This window comes from Salvia hispanica, chromosome 5, assembly GCF_023119035.1.
Source record: "Salvia hispanica cultivar TCC Black 2014 chromosome 5, UniMelb_Shisp_WGS_1.0, whole genome shotgun sequence".
Lineage (NCBI taxonomy): Eukaryota > Viridiplantae > Streptophyta > Magnoliopsida > Lamiales > Lamiaceae > Salvia > Salvia hispanica.
Genome location: NC_062969.1, coordinates 24198672 through 24221412, shown reverse-complemented (window position 1 = coordinate 24221412; position 22741 = coordinate 24198672). Strand labels below are relative to the sequence as shown.

Genomic DNA, 22741 nt, shown 5'->3' with positions numbered 1-22741 from the left:
CATCCACAATATAGATTTTATTGGACTTTCTAAAAAAAATTAGTCTAATTTATTTTTAATAAATTTATTTTTCTAACAATGTTACTACATACTATCATATTCTCCAATACTTATATTCAACTATTTTTCATATATATGTAGATGCTTCTATTTATACTTGATGTAATTCAGTTTTGAAAAATTGAATAAAAATTTAAAACCTCTTCTATATCCTCTAAAATAAGAGCCATTTCCACGTACCACTTTATTGTGATTGTTTTCTCTTCATTTATTGATGAGTGGGATATCGAGGTTGTTTACTCTTAAACATTTGATATGATTTGTAATGGAAGTGAAATAGTGGGGAATTTGAGAATTTCAATATACTTCCCTTGGGCCTTTTCATGTCCATTTCATTAATTTGTTTAAATCCACCATATCATCCCTTGGGCCTTTATAAATCCACCATATTACACAATATACATCCCTTGCCTTTTACTCATATTAGAGGCATCTCTCGAACTTATACAAGACTATTCCCCCAATTCCAAGATATTTGAGTTATATTCTTTTTTAGGGTGTTTTAAAGTAATTAGTTATTTTTCTTTTTAGCAAAAACTTCATCTTCTCTCTTTTTTTACTTTCTTTTCCTCTTTCTTACTTTATTTTATTCACTTTAACCTTTAACATGCCAATTTTTTAAATGTCATGCCTAAAAGAAGCTTCAATTACTTTGGGATAGAGCGAGTACCTTTTTAAATACAAGAATTTAATATTTTTAATGTGTATTTATACATATATAAAAGACATGTTTTGAAGAAATTAATAGAAGTGCCATTAGAACCGTTACATTTTACTTCCTTCGTCCCATTTTAGGAGTCCTGACTATTTTTTGGTGTCTCACTTTAGGAGTCTCAGTTGGAATATTCAATAAATGGTAATAGGCCACTCATATTATTATATTATAAAACTAATACTCATAAAAGTAGGACTCTTATTCCACTATCTCTTTACACTCACTTTCCTTTACATTTCTTAAAACCCGTACCGAACTTAAATGGGACTCCTAAAGTGGGATGGAGGGAGCAATTTTTTTTTTTTTATATCCATAGTACTATTATTTAAGTATATGACACCTAAATTTCAAAGCTTTCTGCGTTTTGGACAAATTAACATAATTGCCATTAGAAATGTTACATTTAATTTTTAATGCATATGTATTACTCCCTCCGTCCCAGATAATTCGTCCCAGTTCCTTTTTTACACTCATTTTGCAAAAATAATAATAAATAGTTAAAGTGGAGAGAAAGTAAAGTAAAAGAGAGAATAATGTAGAGAATAGTCTTATCTACATTATTGTTTCTCTTATTTTACTTTCTCTCAACTTTACCTATTTATTATTATTTTTGCAAAATGAGTGTGAAAAATGAACTGGGACGAATTATCTGGGATGGAGGGAGTATATAAGAATATGACACTTAGGTTCCAAAAGTTTCTACGTTTAATGTGGAATATGATTTTTTTGTAGTTTTTACATAATAGATATGGGGGAGTGAAAAGGTTTTGAAAGGGACTATCTGAAATAATAAATAATATGATAATACTCCTTAGTAACTAAGACACCTGTAATAATAAAAAAACCGAAAATAATCACAACATAAATCGACAAACAGTAGCAAACAATTTAAGAATATTTAATAATGTAACATTTTGTGCAACTCCGACTGCAAATTCTTCATGAAAGCAATCAACTGCTCAACCTGTTCCTTGTCAAGATCCTCAACACCCATCTCCCACCATCTCTCCCTCGTCGTCGCCGCTTCATCCAACTCCTTCTCTCTCGCCTCCTCATCGTCCAGCCTCTCCCCAATCTTCTCAATCATTTGGTTGAGATGGCGAACCCTACTTCTCGAGAAGGCCTCAGCCAGCCGAGACGCGTCGTCGCCCCTGCCCCCGCCTCCCGATAGGAACCTAGACACAACAGGCTCCATGGAAGGGTGGAAGAAGGAGAAGGGCTTTCCTGTGGGAGAAAAGACGAAGAGGCCGACGTCGGCCTCGCATAAGGTGGAGAGCTCGCTCGCTTTCTTGAACAATCCTTGCCGCCTCTTTGAGAACGTCGCGTAGCAATCGTTTTCTTTCTCTATTTTCTCTATCGCTATTTTTTGACGACCCTTTGTTGTTTTCTTCTGATCCATCGATTTTTCTGTTTTTGTAGAAAATATTAAGGTTTCTTTTGCGATGTTTGTTTGATTTTAGTTTGTACTTATAGTGAAAGTGTGATGAATTGTTTCATGCAAAAGTGTGCTTATTTTGGGGAAAAAAGTTAAATCGCGAATGAGATTTAATGTGCCTAGTTCAATGCAGATTTTTATGTTTGAGTCTAGATTAACTGTTTGAAGAAGAATTGGTAGTTAATTAACTAGAGAAGATCTGCGATTAATTTTCATATATTCATATATGCACTTTCGCAATTATTTTCTATTATTGGCACAATTTATTGTGATTGAATTACCGTTGAATTAATGAGTACTCCTATAATTTATTTTTAAAAGTAATGTTGACGAGATCTGCAGGCGGAAGGGAATTGCATTTGATGGATCAAACAAGACACAATAATATGATCAGAATTAATTTTTAGTTGCATCAAAATATTATTTTAGTACTAATAAAAAGTGCATTATCGACGACGTGGAAAATTTGGGAAAGGATCTTAGCTCATGATATTTATGATCAACTAAAATTTTTAATGAAAATATGAGATTTTGGCTAAGGTTCATGATTTTGCTAATTGCTACCATTACTAGAAAATTGTTATTTGCGGGCTATTTCAGCCTGCAGATAAAACAAGATTACTTTGTCCCAACTCAACATTCCAAAGCCCAATGATTTTGGGTTGGGCTCGACTACAGCCCAAAGATAATCGAGTTAATTGCTTTGATCTAAATGTGATTTTTTTTTTTTGAAACGAAGATATAACTGTTTTGTTCATTGCTTTTAGTGATTTTGTATATATGATGTGCATTTATTATTTATGATTAAAGACAGTCATATTATCATTAATAGCTAGATTATCTGTTAATGCATGGTTTAAAAATTTATATGGCCTCCGGAATGACATCGTGGTTGAAGGTACACCATATAACATTAGCCACGAGATAATCATTCAAAAATTTAGAACTATGATATTTAATACACTACTAAAATCAAACTAGTTAGTTGTAATCGCAGACAGGCTTATTGAATTCTATCACCTGTATTCAATTCCTCCAAGACAAGTAACGGATCACAATTGGATAGAGTCAGTGAAAGTTCAATCAATTTGACGATTGATCGGACTAGAATACTTTAACAAATATATATATATAATTAAATATATATCATACGGTGTACTAAGTAACAATTTAGTGATGGCAATATTACAATCTAATTATTCGATTTTTGATGATGGTAATTTTGCATAATAATTCTCAAAAACCACATGAGATATTGCTGCCTTCAAATAGGAATTGAGAAATTAATTATGTCGATAGAAAAATAGATATTCCATTCATTTGCTAGGTATTTTTCTTCCGTCCATTCCATACGGGAATAGCCATTCTTTCCATTTAGCTAATAAATGACCATTACATTCCATTTTTCTCTTTTCTATTTATTTAGTATTAATTTATATTAAAATTTAATATCCTCAATTTTATAATTTTATAATTTATAATAAAACTAAAACTTTAGAATTTTTAGTTATTAATAAAAATCCACACTATACACATTGCGCTCGCACACACACTACACACACTATGCACACTCCACACATTGCATACATTGCTCACACCACACACACTACACATAATTTACACACACTACTCAATTCCATTCTATTTGTATTCCTTACATTAACCAAGCACAAGAATGGAATGGAATCCCCACTCCATTCCCACCCTCATTCTATTTTCATCTCCATTCCATTCCATCATACCAAGAAGCTAAAGTTTTTTTTTTTTTTTTTTTTTAGAGCAAAATGCTCCATATACTAGTTGAATCGGCCAACTGTGGATCAAATCGATATTTTTTTAGTTTGCAGTGGCTAGACTAATAAGCGAGTTTTATATGCGAATCAGACTAGACCAAATGCCAATTAGCAAACCAGCTGGTCCTTTCCAATTTTTAAAACATTAAAAAGAACACATTAATGTAATAGTACATACTTTAAAGATCATATTTCAAAGACATAAATATTTTACACTATATATTAATTAATGCACACGTATGACGTATATGTGCATGTGTAAATATATATGGACAGTATAGATTGAAATAATAATTCATGTTTGGAACATGATTAATTGTCACTAAATAAGAAGATCGACAAAATCATTATGCACGACTGAATATTTGCATACTTTAATTAATCTTAGCGATAAACTGAAGTGGAGTATTAAAAAAAATAAAGTTGATTGAAATAACTTTCAATATTACTACACGTTAGCCGATTGATAACCCTATAGACTAAAAATAATTGGTACTCAAATAAACATTAAAATACTAGTTATAAATATGGTTGGGGTTGGTCATTTGTAGACCATGGATTTGATTAATTTGTTTTTATTACATTTCAAAAGGTTGTCATTATAGTTGGTATTAGAATTGATTCACAAACAAACTTAATTAATGTGTCGCGATAAATATGATATCTATATTTGGCTGTTTGGAGTTTTGTCCTTACTAGAAAGTCAAAGATTGAGTGAGTGATTGATCCATCCCCTAACATCATACATGTAAGATAGACTTTTCAAGACAATGTACATGTCTCGTCCAATCCAAAACTGTCAAAACAAAATAAAAACAATTTATTAATAAATCCCACAATCCACTCAATCACTAGCCATTCAAGTAGACCACTGCTTCCTTGAAAATTGTTCCCCCAACAATATGTGGAGGAGTACTATTTCGTTACGAATCTACGATGCGTTTTAAATTAATGATATGTGATGCATGCATGCATCTTCCTCGACTTGTCTCTCATAGATCTCTTAGAAAAAAAAACTCTGCATCTGCACTGCTTTCGAATTAGAAAAGAGACACAAATATATTCACTATTTCATACTTTTTCAATAATATACTACTACTACTACCACTACCTATAAGCTTTATACCCTGTATCCTTCAAAAATAATGTAGAGATGGTTTAAACTGAAATTTGGCTGAGGGTTGTTGAAGCCCATGATTTGAGTGGTCCAATTATATATTCAATTATTTCATCGGAAGTATAATGGATTAATTGAGTTTGAATATGACATATGTAGCACAATTAAATTGAAATGTAAAATTTGGTAGGAGTACTATAGAATTGAAAAAAATAGGTAAAGGTTGGGATAAAAATTGATACTCCATTTAAGCCTATGTAAGAGAGAGATTCAGCAAATTCTGATAGATTCTGAATTGGGAAAAGTACTAAACAGAAGATGAGACTATAGTGGCCAGCAGTAAAGAGGAGTACTCCTCAATGCAACTGTTGGACATTTCAGCATATTTGGGAAGTCCACAGACACATAACAGAAAAACAACACAAGCACTCAAATCTACTATAGAGAGAGATTTGCATGTGTCTTACCAACTCTTAGATATTCATAAAGCTAATTAGCAATTGCAGTTTGATTTTCATGGATGATTTGCAGCAGCAGGTGAAGTGAGTGGGAAGAGTTGTAGGGTTTGGAGGGGCTGGTTTAGTGTGGGAGTGGGGCCCAGATTGTCCATAACCATCACGGAATCATGGCCGTACGATGATCGCATCATTACCCAATCTTTTGGGGGATCTGGTATTGTCTGCCGCATCATCATCCCACTGTTACCCTACACGTATTATAACACACATCATTAATGCTCATATTTGTTTTCAGCTAACACAACTTATGGTTCATTGCCAAAAATCGACACACTACACAGTGAGAGAGTGAAGACATTATCAAATAAGGAAAGAACTCACTATCAATTCGATTTCATTTTCGTGCGTAATTCTACAAGTGGTCCAAGATCATCATTCATCAATCTAATTGATTCCAACCGCATTTAAATGAGCTGATGTGCCAATAAGTTCCCTATTTATTCTACTCAGACGCCAAATTGAAGACATTAAATTTCTATTTCTGCAGATGATAACCCTAAAATTTGGGTGTGACCACACAAAATGAAAATATGAAATTAGATGCGAATATTTCCAACTAATTCAGAAATAGGGAATAACACTACATCTTAGTGGAGTACAATAAATTTAAGCTTTCCTAAGGTAAAAGTAAAACAAAACTTTTCTCCTTGACGAATTGAAAAGACGATGGAGAACGTTAATCCTAGAGATCCGTTTGTTAATAGAATTTCATCCCTAGATGAGTTATCTATACTACTAAACAGGGGCGGAGCCGGTATGTATGGAGCAGGGTCAAATGACCCCCCTCATGCCTTCAACACTATTGTATGTTATATATAAATTTCAATTATATTAACAAACTACACTAAATGCCCCTCTCAAATGCATAAAATTTTTCTACATAATATTTTTGGCCCTCCTTAAGTGAAATCCTAGCTCCATTCCTGCTACCAAACATGCTTTAAGTACATTCCTTAGGTAAAAGTAAAGCAAACCTTTCCTCGACGGATTGAAAAGACGGTGGAGAATGTTAACCTTACAGATCTGTTTGTTGATTAAGATGTTCTAAGTTGGTGCATGCTAACTTAACTTGTTAAGCTTATATGTTGTGTTGTTCTACCTGGAAATGGAGGGTTTGGTAGAAGAGGAGTTTGTTGCGGAGTTTCTGGCGGTCGCGGGCCTTGTGGTTCTGGAACCAGTAAAAGACGCTTTTGCCCTGGATGTTGCCGTAGAGAGAGAGATGAGCGGTGATCTTCTGAATCTGGTGGGCGGTGGGGGTGCGGAGGCCTCTTCTGTACAGCTCCTCAAGCACCATCACTTGCTCCGGAGTTGGGCACCATCTTCTGTTGCTCATTTTCACTTCTCCTTCAGTATATGCATGAAATGAATCCTCTATATCCTGTATATATAAATACTCCTACTAGACAGCTAGGTATATAGTGAGTGAGTGATGAGAGAGATTAATTCGTACCAAACACTCTGTCATGCTGATGTCTATTCACCTTTCAGTTCACACACCCATGCAAAGACAAACCCTATTTATGGAGAGATAATAAAGCTCTACCAAACAATTTACTCACGCTGACGTCTTCCGCAAATCATGTTCTCATTATCAATCCAATTATCAGGGACACCTCAATTTTTTCAGTTTTACTATTTTGTGATATGTAAGATCCAGATTTGTATTCACACTTCCTTCATTTGTTATGCTGAATAATTTTAGTTTCTCAAGTTATTGGTGTGTGAATTTTTTTTAATTATTTATACAGAAATTAAATAATACTACTATTTTGTAGTATTTGCAAGATGTATATAGATAGGGATGACAATCAACCTGAAATCCATGGATCAGCCCGAATAGACCGACAAAATTAGCAATTTAGGGCTGTAATTTCGCAATCCAAACACAAAAACGGGCTAGCCCATTAGGGTTGGTGCTGGGGTTTGGTGCCCTTGCACAGCGGAAGACTTGTACAAAACAAATAAATCAGACGCGGATCTATTTAACCTATTATGCGATTAATCAATTCACATGTTCAACAGATAATTGCATGCTAGAACGTAAATAATTCATGCTTAGAAAATATAAATCCTAAACATGATTTCTACGGTTTAGGGTTACCGATTTGATTCTCTAAAGAATCGACGATTGCTCGCGCCTTCTCTCCACGTGATGATCTTCAATACTAGACCACGGATTTTCTCTCTGGTTCCCGAACTGTATTCTGATATCAGTGTGGGATGATCTTATCAAAATAAGAGGACTCGAATAAAGAAGACAGAAAATTCCTCACGGAGGAGAAAAAATAGAAAAAAAAATCGTTCCCCTCTCTAATTTTTTGGGACTGGCGTGGTTTTCACATAAAATTAAGTGTTTCCTGTCTCCTTTATTCTCCTATTTATATTAAGTTCCTTTTGGGCCCAGACAGAGATCTATGGAAGGTTTTGGATATGGGCTCCCCCAATTAGCTTTTTACTAATTAAATTGAACCCACAATTTAATACAAGCTTATATTGAAATATTATGAGCAGCCACTACAGAAGTAATATTAAACTCTCCCCATCCAAATCCGAAATTATAAGTAATCCGAGTTTCCATTTTGTTTGTTGTTTATTTCCCGCGCTTAAGATATAAATGTCCATTAATTAATTAATGCCTGCTATGGACTTAATTAATTAATATCTTATTAATTCCAAGAGTGGACTTAGCAAGAAACACTTATTTATTATTCATAGAGTAATAAAACTCCAACTAATAATAAAACCTTGTTCGAGTTCCTCTTAAGGACATTATCAAACGAAACTCACCTCGCGCACGTTTCAACATAATAGCAATCCTAGCACCGCTAGATATTAATCACCACTACCCAATATATCGGGATTATTGGGTTGCGAAAAACCCGCATCATTTGATAAGTCAAAGTAGTGTATAATCAATACCGTATGCTCAATGCTAACATATGTAGATTAAGAAATAGTATTTTATCAAGACCTAGTCTTTGAGTAGATAGCATAAATACGCGTCTTGCTGTTAGATCCGTTCAGTGCTATACCTGTAACGCCCCACTTTTCGAACCCTAATTTTCGAGTCATAAAATTTTTGCATTAAATGTTTTCAATGCTATGAAGTATGTGGATTAAATGATGAGTGAATTAAATGCATGATTTCTTTGTGACCTAATTGCGACTTGGAGTTGAGATTTATGTGAATAGTCAAATATGTTGAGTATATGACGTGGCTGTTGAATAGTCAAAGATGTGGAGTATATGACGTGGTCATTGAAAGGTCAATGTGTTGAGAATATGAGGTGAAAGTGAAAATGGTTGAAATTTGTGACGTGACTGTGTGAATATTTGATGCAGGGTGAAATATATTGTGGCGAATTAATTAAGTTTGGAGCCTTTCCGATGAAAGATATTTTGTGGTGCTTCTTCGAGTTGAAATCAGTTTCTATCCAAGTAAGACTGTTTGATCAATTTTCGAATTATTAATACTAGACTCAAGGAAATGTTAGAGCTGTGCTTTTCGGATACACACGAGGAATAAGTTCATATGGCCAAACACGCGTGGAAATTTATACACCAACTAAGCATCGACATAACCAATAAACGAGACGTTAGATATTCTGCAACAACGAACTACCTGCCACAAGCTGCTAGAAGATCGAACTTAAGCAATAAACTCTTGAGAAAGGAAATATGCTTACGAGTAGCTGATGATCAATGCATGAATAACGAAACGGAGAATTTAGATATTTGTTATAATCGGATGCTTGGAGAAAAGATGATGCAATAGTTTCTTGTTAGCACTAGACTCGAGATCAAAATCGTTATAAGAGGCAATATGGAAACTTTGAGGAAAAAGTGTGAGTTTGAAGAAAATGGTTGAAAGTAGATGTGAAATGTTATTTGGTTACTTGTTTATTCTGAAGTATGCATGACTTTTAATGTGATAATTGTTGATCGATAAGATGTTAGTGTCTTCATCAGTGGGTGGGACAATAGAAATCTCTCGAACATGCCCGAACGTAGAAATTCTATTAGGAGATCTTAAATTAGTCGCTCACGACCTACAAGTTATGGCGATGAGAGATATCGATGTAATCCTAAGAATGGATATCGTTGTAAGGAGAGACAAATATCCCTACAAGCTCCGGGAAGGGAACCCACCGTATACCATGGAATCTCGAGAACCGGCGAACCGCCATAATCTCCGCGCTCCAAGCTACCACAATGATGAGAAAAGGGCGTCCTGCCTATCTCATCTACTAAGCAAAAGACTTAAACTATGTTTGCTTCTTATACATTTAAATGTTTATAAAACATCTTATAAATGCACAAGCAAACACAATGTAATAATATACTGATTCTATTCGTACGAAACTACTCGAATAATACTGAATTGGGTTAAAAATGGATTGTAGAGTTTTTGCATACAAAAGCAAGATTCTATTCTCGCGAACTTGCTCGAAACATGCTTTCCAGTATACCGACCCTAACAGTTGGTGCGAGGAGGTGCTATTTTTAATTAAAAAGTGCAGGTTTTAGGTTTTTTCTTGTGCTTTTGGATTTCATGCGCTGCAATTCACTAGTTTTTTCAATCTTCATTCCACGTCTTTCCACTCGTGATAACACCATCAACTTTCAAGTTCCACCTCGACCCATTCTTCCATCATCCTGTCATCTGTCACCATTGACTCACCACCGCCAATTCAATCAAGACAAAATTGAGAATTAGACAACAAATCCCAATATATTTATCGTTTTAACAGTAATTCATGTAAGATATGATTTCTAGTTGACCAGGATGAAAGACTAATCTCCTACTATTAATGAGGAAAGTCATGAAAATTGGAAGATATTATGTGATTCTAAAACTAAAAATAGAAAAATATCTAAAATTTAGAATCATTTTACATAGGAAAATTTTGATTACACGAGTTTGTTTTTGAAAAAATTTTGGTCCGAATAGCCTGATGGGTCAACCCGAAACCCGGCGGACAAGGAGTAGGGTTAAAAATTCATAACCCAAAAAATTCATAATTTGAATAGCCACATGCAAATAGCTCGCCAACCCGAGTAGGTTAGTCTGGACCCGAACAGATTAGCCAATTGACAACCCGTAGATATATATGAACTTTAAGGTGTGTAATAAGATTAAAAATAGTTACAAACAATTACTTCTATTGTTCGGAAGCTAGTAGGATGTCTTGAAAGTTGATTGCGATATATTCTTACTCTCTCCGCCCCAACATAGTTGGTTGGTTTTTCTATTTTGGAAAGTTTCTTCATAGTTGAGTCATTTCCCTATATGAAAATAATTAACTCACTTCCCTTTCCTACTACATTCTCTCTAGTTTTATTCACTTTTCTACTTTATTCTCTCTTCTCTATCCCCTCTGTTACTTTTCTCTTCCTCCATTTAACACAATAAACATATTTTTATTAATCTTCGTGCCGAAAAGAAACGCTCAACAATTAATGGCGGGACAAAGAGAGTACTTCTTACATAGTAGACTAAACTAGGAAATATATAGTATTATATTTGTCTTATTAAAATGAAACGTTTTTTCTTTTTAAGTTGTCATATTAAAAATGAAATTTTTCCTAAAATAGAAACAACACGATCTCTACTTTTTCTTCTTTTTTACTTTATTCTCTTTTTATTAATTTATAAAACAATACTATATAAAATCATGTACCGAAAACCAAATAGTTCATATTTATTGGTACAGAATGAGTATTTGTTAGTATATTTGTTAGTTATAACAATGTGTGAATATTAATAGAATTGCTCATTTAAATAGTTGAAATTAATAGTTAGCTATAAACATTTAAATACTAGAGTAATTGAATTTGACTAGAGTAAACTAAAATGTCTTTCTCACTATTTCTCTATCTACTCTCTTTTAGCCATTTCCGGAGTCACCGATAATTGCAGCCGTCATATCAGAGTTCGTCATGTTAATTATAGTTTAATCTAGATTTGGATTGGTTTAATACATACCATGCACCTATAGGACTTTTGGTATGTGCTATGTTTGAACTTACATTTATAACATACTCCATGAATTAACTGAATGCATGATCATATGATGTAGTACTATAGTACTAGTATTAAACTTGCGAGGCTATTGATTGCTTGCGTTGAAAAAGGCATGAAATGATAATGGTATAGATTTGTTAAAAAAGCAGTGTGATTAGGATAATTAGAAAAGTGATTGGTTGATTTTGTGAGTTTAAGTTCGTAATAATTAGCGCTATTCAATTTCAAGATACTCACAAGTTCCTAATTAGTAGCACACCAGTTCCTTTGGAGACATTAGATAAAATTGGAACGATACACAGAGATTAGACACCAAACTTAACCGTTATTTATTTATTTTTTAAATGTATAAATCATTTTAGGACAATTATTACGGACACTCCAATTAATTTCAAGCTAATTAATTACTTGAATTTAAATAACGCTAACCGTTGGAATCTGACACCGTGGGCATTACAGCGATTAATACTACCGCTGGATCAATAATTTCTTTGAAATAGTATATTGGGATACTTTAAATTGTATTCTTTGTATTTTGCTCTGTTCAAAAAAATTAATTTTGCAAAAATAATGTAACGAAAGTACAGACCATATAGTTTAAGTCTTTACTATTACGAGGAAAATAATAAATTTTGATTTGGACCATTCGTATCAGTTGGATTTAATTTCATTTCGTTTTTTCACACGCTATCTAAGGTTCGTACGTAATAATTTCTCTATCTACCTGTGTCGCTAGATTTCAAATTTATTAAGTTTGGACCTGATCATCAAAACTGTTGCAGAATGTATTTTATTTGATTGAGTTAGTATATGTAAATAAAAGGAATAATTAATACTAGTTCTGAAAATGAGGAAACCCTCGAATAATGGTGCGCGCGTGTGATTCAATCAAGGAATTGAAAACTCAAACCGCCCCGTTATCTATTTTTTTATTGGCATTTGCATAAAAGCAATTACCCCTTAATCTTCAGCTTAAGTCATCCATTCTTTACCAAAAAATTATTTTCCATAATGTTTCTTAGCTTATAATTATAATAGTTCTCTTGTATCATAATACATTTATATAAATCTAGAGAAAAGAAGACTATGATCTAAGATTAAAGGACTTTCCAAGATATTAATATAACCCTCTAGAAAATTGTGATATTAATATAACCCTCTAGGAAAAGTAAAAGGGTATTAATATTGCTAGGAAAGTGATATTAACATGTTGATACAATAATGTATAAAAAGAGTTTATAGTAGTCTGTGATCCAAACTCTGAAAAGAATTTTAAATATGACATGCATTTTTAAAAGTACAAAAGGCATTTTTATGAAAAAATGTAAATATAAACCGATATTTACGAACAATTAAAGTTGTTTTTTTTCGAATAAGATTGGATTGTTTTATTGCATTTTAAAATTTTGGGCCAATAAAATTTTATTGATATTCACGCTATATTTTGCACTACTACTATTTTTGAAAGTTGGGGCCATATATTTTCTGCAATAATTATTTAAGTTCACGCTATTTTTTTTAAACTCCGCTATGTCTATAAAAAATAATCTCATTTATAGACAACATAGGTTTTAATGAGAAATTGATAAAGTAAAAGAGAAGGATAATTAAGTAAAGTAAGAGAGACATGGAGAAAAAATAAGTAAATGTATAGAAGAGAGAGAAAAAAAATGAGTAAAGTATGAGATATATATAAACTTTTCATTTTTAGAAATAAGACTATTTTTTGTGGACATATCAAAATGACAAAATGAAACTATTTTTCGTGGACGGTGGAATATTATTTTAAGTCAAGCAATTTGTTTAAATGACTCCAAAATTTGGACCACTAATAACAATTAATCGAAAAAATAAAATAAAATACATATGTTAACAGGTAGTATTAGCATGTTACTAGTACTACGCACCCAAAAGAAAAGTGAAATCGAGGATCATTTGATAAATTCAATTTAATCCTGATAATTAAGGCCTTTAGCATATATGTTAATTACCAAGTAGAATGATTAACTAAAGGTTGTTGTCACTTATATACACACCTTATTAATAAATTGTGAAGCTTGCAAACTTTTTTAATAATTTGAAAATTGTTGTAACCAATAACTCTAAAAAGGTTAAAAAATTCACATATATAATTATTGACAAACATATAATATTGATTAAAAATTAAAATTTAGATATATTTTAATTAGATATATACAAGCAATTATTAATCCAAGTCAAACTATATAATTACCATATACATTTTAAGATGCAGGATACATAGATGCATTGGCGGACACAGGTACAAAGAGGGAGGGGCTTAAGCCCTTCCCAAAAGTTTCTTTTTTATTGAATTTCTACTTTAATTTTTGTTCGAAATTTTCAGAAATTAACTTCAGCCCCTACCAAATTATTGTCTTTGGAGACTAAATCTTCGAAAGTTGAGTGACAGGAGGGGCTGATATATAGAATTGCTGAGAAAATAGCAAAGTAACAACACGTTTCTTTTTCTAATTCTAAAGTGTTACTCACGATTTTAATTAAAGACTTGTAAAGATTAATGTTTTCTAGGGAAGGCAACCAATTAATTAGTGAGTTCAATTTTTTTTCTTAATTTTCTTTTAAATTCAGCTATGCAAAATTTAAATTTATTGTTTCGTTGGGGTTGGAGATTATTCAAGAAAACCTATTATTGAAAGAGTAAAAAATTAATCCCAAATTAAAATAAGCACAACTATAAAATGTTAATTGTTATAATGGTTAGTTAAGTGTTGTTATTTATGAATTTGCATTGTTGTATTATGATTTTTTAATAAGGGATGTCAAATGATAACTAATTCTTAATCCAAAATTCAGAACTTCAATGTCATGTATTAAAATTATCAATACTAATGTTTAATGTAAATTTTAATATCAACACAAAACATAAATATATTAATAATAATGTTGATATTCTTATATCCTTGTGTTAATATTTTTTACATACAAAATTGAAGTTCTGAAATGAAATTAGTTAGCATTTTAACGCGACCCTTTTTAATAATATATTATCTTCACTCTTTTTAATTTGTTTATATATTTTTTGGGACGTCACAAAGGTAGGTGAATAATTTTTTTTGGCAATATTAACACTATCCTTTATTTTTTTTCTACTTTGTTCTTAATTCTCCTACCATAAATCAATGTCACAGTTAAAAAAAGACAGAAAATATTATTTTTCACACCACACAGTATAAAGTATTAGATAGAAAAATATGGAGTATAGTGAAGCTCCTAGCCCCTACCACCGTTTATTTCTGCGTCCGCCACTGCATAGATGACCTCTCTTTCGTGAGAGATTTCATCACTACCCATATTTTTTTCCCATTAGTATCGTATTCGACTATTTAGGGTTTTCCCCTTTGGTTAGGTTAAGACGGCGGACCAAAATAATTAATATATATAAATAATCAGGAATAGCATTGAACCTTTTAATTAATATTTATCTGTTCAGCTTTTAATAATAATGAAATTGTTAGATAGAAGTTCATTGAGCATTATAATCCTCATGAATTTAAAATTAAAGAGACAAAGTATTGTGGTCCAAAACTTTATCTGAAGATTAATTAGAATGTGTAAGAGTTGGTATGTGACTTAAATAATAGTACTCCATAATGCATCATACTTTCAACAAAGTCTGCGTCCTCCCAATATAAAACAAAAAAGCTTGAAGCAAAATACTGCGTGGGAAATTTGTAGCTCGAAATTTATTTTTAAAAAGTCCGATTCACCTAGAGAGGTGGCATGATTAACCGAAATTTTTGGTATTAAGTTATTTTAAAATAGACTAAACTCCATTTTTGTTCTTGATATACTGTGATTTTTTTATTTTGGTCAAGAATATTATCTTTTGAATTATTTGGTCCTTCACAAATAAAAATGGGTCACATTTGGTCCGAGTTTAACTGAACTGTTAAAATTTAACGGTCAACGAGTTTTAATTCGATGTTGACCGGATTAAGTTAATAATTATGTTTAATTAATGTCTAATATCTAATTAGAATTTAAATTATTTTTTTTAAAAAAGGAAAAAATTCATCCAAATCTGCAAATCCATAACTCAATTCCTCTCCAAATCCACCAATTCTTCACCAAATCCACCAATTCCTCCAGTTACTCTTGTGTTGTAAGAAATCTCAATCACTTTCCACAAATGGGATACACTAATCAAACCAAAATCAAAATCACGACGACCTCACATCTCTCCCCTCACCGCCAGAGAAAAATCACGATTCAGCAAGCACGACTTCTTCCCGGAGCCTTCCTTCCAGAGCTTCTCCGCCCTCTCCGCCACCCCACCGCTGCCTCCGCGACCGCCTCCTCGGCTGCGCCTCCGAATCCGACGAGCTCATCGAGGCGAAGAAGCAATCCGAGCACGAGATGAAGAAGTGCCTCGCCTGGTAGGACCTGATCTGGCTCCGTCTTCGGCTCCGGCATCTTTAGCATTACCGAATTGGAGACGCGCGACACTGCCTGCCCCGCGATCGTCACCTCCTACGCAGTCTCCGGCCTCTCCGCTCTCCTCTTCGTCTTCTGCTAGACCGAATTCGCCGTCGAGATCCCCGTCGGTGGTGGATCCTCCTCCTTCCTCCGCCTCGAATTAGGGGATTTCATCGCGTTCATGCCGCCGGTAACATTTTGCTCGAAGGACTCATCGGCGCCGCCGGATTAGGGCGAACCTGGTCCTCCTATCTCGCTAGCATCTTCAGTATTAATCCCGATTTCCTCTGATTTAGTGTTAATTCCTTCTTTAAGGCTTCAATGTGCTAGATCTCCTTGCTGTATTAATAATTTTGTTAATTGTGAACGGAATCGCCATGCTGGAACGAAGCATTCATCAAATTTTTCCTTAGCGAAGAAATCCACGCCGATTTGAGAGCAATTTCCTGCTGCATTTTTCTCATTTTTTTAAAAAAATTTAAAATTCTAATATTAACTCTTAATCCAGTCAAAATGTAATTAAAATACAGTTCCGTCAAATTTTAACAGTTCCGTCAAATTCGGACCAAATGTGACCCGTTTTTATTTGTGAGGGACTGAAAATTCAAAAGTTAATGTTCCGGACCAAAATTAAAAAATCAATATGTTTAGAACCAAAAAGAGACTTTAGTCTTTAAAATACGGTAATAAGATTTGTATATATGACGGCAGTGTGTGCAAATTCATTACTACTTCATATGGTGTAATTTATCAGTAATTTTGTGTATTAAGGTTGAAATGATAAAATAAAATTATTCAATATGAAAAAAACATGATCTATTTTTGTTACAAGAATAATTATCAAGAATGTTTGTGCAAATAGTAAATTTTTTCATAAACACCCTGGCCCAACAGACTAGTTAGAGAGTTATTTATTGAGTGCGAAATATTTTTAGTCCGAAATAAATAATGGTAATAACTTAAATGTGGGTTGGTCAAATTGATATCGATATTTTGGTTCTACAATATAGAAATATGATAATCTTAGTTAGCTTTACTTAATAGTAATTATTTTTTCATTTTCTTTGGTTTACTATTTCTGTTTTTATATAGATTTCTCCCCTTGCGGCATTCTCTGCTTTTCACGTACTCCTTCCGTCCCAAGGAGGATGCCCTTCCTTAAGTGACACGAGAATTTATGCTAACTTTATTTTGTGTATGAAATGGTTAAAGTAAAATAAGAGAGAGGGAATAAAGTAGAGGAAAATATGTTTCTATTTTTAGTATGGTGTCATTTTAATTGGGACAAATAAAAAAAAGTAAAGTGGGTTATCTTTGAATTTTGACTCCTCCACTAAATTAGTCTCTATTTATATATGATAAAAGTGAGAGGCACATCCTATTTTGAATCATTTTTTCCTCTATCTTTAAGGCTCTGTTTCACTCTATAAATTTTAAATTACAATATGTGTCAACCAATATCATTCCTATTAGTTTGATACTCCATGAAAATACTAGTAGTACATTGTTGTCACTCTTCTATACCTATTGCTCGTCAAGGCAATCAAATCCCCTGTCAAATGCCACCTACAACGCAACAAATCCAACCCCACCATCATTTACACTGCCACCAAAGTTGATTTTCTTTTTAATCAAACAGTTTAACATAACACAAGAGGGAACTCGCAATTCCCAGCAAACGGCCGATTGAAAAAAATATCATAATCATTTAATTCTCTTTTATTACTTGTACTAGTTTTAAATTTTTTTTCTTCCATGCTCCTTTTTTGTTCATGTACTCGAACCAAACGTCACCTTAATTTGAACTAATTGAAGTAATATATAATTGCACAAGATTCCGCTTTCAATTCCAGTATTGAATAACCGCGCGTTAGAAATATTTACTTTATAGGTTTGCTCACATCTTAAGCCCAACGGAAGTTAATGGTATTCAATAACATCATGTCATCATCTATAGATTGACAACTATGAAATTAATTCTCATCTGTCTTTTATGCATCGCAAACATTTAATTTGGCTTACATCATGATAAACAATGTATTTTTAGATGATTAATCCCTGTACTTATTTGTAGGCACTTCAATGGTGGAACAACTTACCCAAGAATTTAAAACTGCTTGGTGATCGATCCCTTGACCATTTGAATAATAGGATAGACGAGTCTCATACCACTGAACCACACCACTTGGGTGTGTACGTGACCTCTTTAATTTGAAGTCCTACGTTTTAATAATCTGTATGGAAATTAATCAAAATCATGTTAGAAAGAATTATAACAATATATTAATATATTATGTGCAATTGGTCCATCTCAACTAGTACTACCTTTTAATTTGTACACTATAAATTATTTGTCGTTTTTCTATTTACATATATTTTTTCTTAGTTGAAAGTTGGTAGATGATATGGGAATAATGGGATTGCAACAAATTAACACTTATACTCACAGTTTATTAGTTCAAAAAATCAGTGGCATGGTCCAAAAACTATTCGAAATTAAAAGGTTCAAACTGACTACATCAAAATTTAGTAAAGTTTTTCCCGAAAAAACTCCATAAATTGAGGTGAACAATAAATTTGATGTAGTTATAATAGAATCAACTACACATTATTTGTTATTTAGAGGAGCTTTGCTAATATGCCGGAAAACTGAGTCATGACCATAACTTATTGAGGCTTTTATTTCAAGCATGATTTATAGAACGTAACGATCAGTTATCATACCATTAAATCAAAACACGACTGCAGAGGGTGATTAATTTGGTCTTCCTCTTAAACTTATTTGCAACACTCAAAATCTATTCGGCAACTGCAGTCCAAAAACAATGTAACAATTTGTACAAAACCCTAACAAACAAAACCATCACCCTACAATCAAATCACAACGCATTGTTAGAGCTGATCATAACATACAAAATCAACCGGCACCATTAATAGAAGAATCACACCAAAATCCAATTTCACATAGCATAAATATGCCTTATTTGTATATCCACACACACACCACAAAAATCGAAGAAAAAAATGTTAAGTAAATTTGCTCTTCTCTTCATTTTTCTTCCTCTCCACTCTCTGTTCTTCAATCTCCCGACGATCGGAGCAGCACAGCCGGAGAAGCTCTTCCGAGAATACATCGGAGCTGAGGACACCAAAGTGAGATTCACAGATGTGCCGATCAACCCCAGCATCGACTTCCACTTCCTCCTCTCCTTCGCCATCGACTACACGGATGGAGCCCACCCGACTCCCACGAACGGTGATTTCCGAGTCTACTGGGACACGAAGAACCTCAGCCCGTCTCAGGTGTCTGCGATCAAAGCTAAGCATGCAAATGTTCGAGTAGGCATGAGCCTTGGAGGTGACACCATTGGCCACAACAAACCAGTCTACTTTCATCCTAACTCAGTCAAGAGCTGGGTTGCAAATGCAATTCATTCCATAACTGAGATAGTCACAACTTACAGTTTAGATGGAATCGATATAGATTACGAACACTTCGGTTCAGATCCTGATACATTTGCCGAGTGTATCGGGCAACTTATCTTCTACCTGAAACAGAACAAGATCGTCTCCTTCACCTCCATAGCACCGTATGAAGATGATTCTGTCCAGCCGTACTATCTAGCTCTGTGGAAAAAGTACGGCCATCTCATCGACTACGTGAATTTCCAGTTCTACGCCTATCCAAGGAGCACCACTGTTTCTCAGTTTCTAAAGTATTTCGACGAACAAAGCTCTAACTACAAAGGAGGCAAAGTTCTGGTGAGTTTTGGGACTGACGGGAGTGGCGGGCTATCCCCTCAAAATGGGTTCTTCGATGCCTGCAGCGAACTGAGCAAGCAGGGGAAGCTTCATGGGATCTTCATTTGGTCTGCAGATGACTCCAAGAAGGCTAATTTCAAGTATGAGAGACAGTCACAAGACTTCTTAGCCTCTCAAAAGTGAGGCTATTATTTCACAGCTCGCTTTTAACTGCATACATACACCAAAAATAAAAACTAAAAAACTTGTACTCTTTCTGAGGGGTTGTATTATACCACTGTAATCGTGCCTTTTTTATTCTTTTTTTTTTTAAACTTAGTCTTGTGCCTCTATGTAAGCCCCAAACTCACCCAAAGTGGAAAGAGGTGAAAAGTCACTTATATGAGATATACTAGTAACCTATCAGTTACTTCATAAATTTTCTTTATATTCTGTAACATATGAGATATAGCAGTAGATATGACTCACTGACTGATCTCAGCCAATCTCTCTTTGCTATCTGCCCTGAAATGTGGCGTGAGAGACGATAGGTAGTTCACTTATGCGAGTAGAAAATGAGCCGACATTATTAAAGAAAATTAATCAAGCCTACTGGAAAGAAACTCTATTTTACAGAATTTCCGCAGTCGAATGACAAAAGGGGTAAGGTTACCAGGGTCTTCTTAACATGCCAGCAAAGACTAATTTCATAGTAACAAATATATGAAATTGTGCAAGCTTCAAAAGATTCCATCAATTTTGCTGATAGAATGTGTGATTAGTAGCTATGTAAACGAGTTACAGAGACATGGATGGAGGAAAATTAAGTAGTGAACTATTAATCTGATGAATTAGTTCAACATGGAAATTGAATATGTTTTCACACGGTTTACTTGGAACTACATGGTGGAAGTAGAAAGCAATTTTAACTGCACAACTACTTTTTCATTGATCTAGAATATGATGTCATTCTTATCAGAAATTAGAAGAACAAGATATAAACATATTGGATATGGGAAGGAATGAATTTTTATTTACATCATTACATGTGGCATGGAATTCAAGCAAACATACCCATCAGTCTGGAATATCACAGACAGCTAGCTGCAATTGCGACTCAATTGCATATTGTTTCACAAAAGCCCTTCTCCACCAGATTTCAAACGCTCTCTGAATATTGGGACAATCGTCGCCCTTGTTAAGAAACCTGTCAAACCACTTAACCAAAACCGATTGTTGTTGAGGCAGTGGTAGAGTAAGAATTGTTTGACTAAGCCCCTCCTCAATCAATTTCCTATCAACAGGTTTCCCCCCTATTCTCATCCAACCAAAATCGTCGTAAAGAGCTTCCAACCAAGTCGACAGCAAGGCAAACCTAGTCTCCTTAGGCACTAGAATCTGCCCTCTCCCAATAGAAATGCAGAGTTGGGCAGTGATCTTGCTTATTTCGTGGCGATACATAGTAGGTATCTTGGAGTGAAGAAGTGCTAGTTCCTTCTGGTCAGCCCATAAGTCCACAAACTCTTCCCCCAAGTTTCTCTCTATAAGGATGCCAAGAATCCACTGCATATTCTCAGCTTCTCGAGAAATCTCAGCCATTATAGCTCCTCGGTCTTGCCTGCTTTCATCCAAGCCAGTGGTTCCAGATAAGCACAGAACAAGAGAGCCTAGGCACCTGTGGCAAAGCTGATACAATACATCTCTTGAGATATCAAGGCCATCCTTATCATCTTCTTTTAGCAGTCGAGATATAAACCCTTTCATTTCTCTACGGGCCTTTTCATCTTTGGCCTGCAAGACACCTAATGACAATTTCAAGAAGACACTCTCCAGCCTTGAAGATGTTGAAGGGTCGGCTACCACTCTCTGTAGCACAGTTTCTGCTCTTGAACAATCAATCTGGAGTTGATTTAGATGCGAAACAACACTCTCCTCTTCTCCCTCAGACCATGGCACTGCTTCCAGATACTCCAAACATGCCCTAATCCCATCCTCAAACATAATTGCACAACATATCTGCAAATGCCAAGCAACTCTGGCATAAGAACATACTATCTCATTTCACTAATTTTTCACTTATTAAAGGCAGAACATACCACATTGCTACAACTTCTTGCTAATTTTCACATTATTAAATAAACAATCTCGAGATTGTATCTTACTTCCCAGTTTGAACTCAAATTATGCGTTTATGAGTCCAGATTGAGTAGAGAAAGCATCATTAATCACTCTAGATAAACATTAACAAAGAAAGAAAGGAAAATTGAAGTGGTTATTAGGAGAGAGGGAGAGGGAAACCTTCAAAAGGGCCAAGATCTTGGAGACCTCCATGCCGAGGAGCTTGGTCTTCAATTCGGCAGAGTACATGAGGACGACAGCCTCCACATAGACGGCCACGTCATCGCACTCGAGAATCTCGACAGAGTGGGTCCCGCTCCGGCGAAGTTTGTCGGAAAAGAAGCGGCTTTTGGCGGCCAAGACGCGTAGGTGGACATCGAGGGTGACCCGGAAGGGCGGCGCATCGGGCTCCGCGCGGCCCGCTACTGTGAGGGTGACGTCGGCAGGGCCCCATTGGTTGGAGATATTGAAGGGGGCCTGGGAGAGGGCGGCGGAGACCCTTTCTTGGAGCTTCTTGCGGGCTTCGAGGGCGGGATTTGGGTCGGCCGACATGATCTCGAAGAGGGTAGGGCTGTGGTGGTGGTGGTGGTGAGGGGTAGGAGAGAGAGGAGTGAGGCGAGAGGGGGAGAGGAAGGGGTCGGAGATGAAGCCCTGCTTGATCATTGTGGACACTAATTGTTGTTGCTGGTGGAGTCTTGAAGACATGGGTTTGTGGTGGGTGGTGGCGTTATTGCTCTTGCTATCAGACGCCATCGAATTCA

At 34.6% G+C, this 22741-nt stretch overlaps 4 protein-coding genes across 13 annotated transcripts; 1 reads left to right on the top strand and 3 right to left on the bottom strand.

Annotated features, from left to right (window-relative positions):
- Positions 1-1586: 1586 nt before the first annotated feature.
- On the bottom strand, positions 1587-2174 carry LOC125189687 (agamous-like MADS-box protein AGL61). The gene is made up of 2 exons (XM_048086940.1): positions 1687-2174; positions 1587-1602 (listed from the first exon to the last, which is right to left on the bottom strand). The coding sequence occupies exons 1-2, from the start codon at positions 2172-2174 to the stop codon at positions 1587-1589; spliced, it is 504 nt and encodes a 167-aa protein (XP_047942897.1).
- A 2555-nt stretch (positions 2175-4729) lies between these two features.
- LOC125186115 (WUSCHEL-related homeobox 3-like) lies at positions 4730-6977 on the bottom strand. 3 transcript variants are annotated; one of them, XM_048082435.1, is made up of 3 exons: positions 6738-6977; positions 5588-5826; positions 4730-4799 (listed from the first exon to the last, which is right to left on the bottom strand). In XM_048082435.1, exons 1-2 carry the CDS (start codon positions 6969-6971, stop codon positions 5635-5637), a joined length of 426 nt encoding a protein of 141 aa, XP_047938392.1. In that variant the 5' UTR covers positions 6972-6977; the 3' UTR covers positions 4730-4799; positions 5588-5634. The 3 variants fall into 3 exon arrangements, with proteins under 3 accessions (XP_047938392.1, XP_047938393.1, XP_047938391.1); XM_048082436.1 differs by lacking the exon at positions 4730-4799 and adding an exon at positions 4856-5027; XM_048082434.1 differs by lacking the exon at positions 4730-4799 and having other exon boundaries at positions 5379-5826.
- Positions 6978-19063: 12086 nt separating this feature from the next.
- On the bottom strand, positions 19064-22734 carry LOC125190896 (BTB/POZ domain-containing protein At5g60050). 8 transcript variants are annotated; one of them, XR_007170996.1, is made up of 4 exons: positions 22161-22734; positions 20937-21878; positions 19584-20093; positions 19064-19440 (listed from the first exon to the last, which is right to left on the bottom strand). XR_007170996.1 is itself a non-coding variant. In XM_048088314.1 (4 exons), exons 1-2 carry the CDS (start codon positions 22731-22733, stop codon positions 20940-20942), a joined length of 1512 nt encoding a protein of 503 aa, XP_047944271.1. In that variant the 5' UTR covers position 22734; the 3' UTR covers positions 19064-20093; positions 20352-20382; positions 20937-20939. The 8 variants fall into 8 exon arrangements, 5 of the variants coding, with proteins under 5 accessions (XP_047944271.1, XP_047944270.1, XP_047944273.1 ...); XR_007170995.1 differs by having other exon boundaries at positions 19064-19563; positions 19671-20093; XR_007170994.1 differs by having other exon boundaries at positions 19064-19801; positions 19902-20093.
- Positions 19146-20066, top strand: LOC125189686 (chitinase 2-like). The gene has a single exon (XM_048086939.1). It carries the CDS (start codon positions 19146-19148, stop codon positions 20064-20066), a length of 921 nt encoding a protein of 306 aa, XP_047942896.1.
- Positions 22735-22741: the final 7 nt, after the last annotated feature.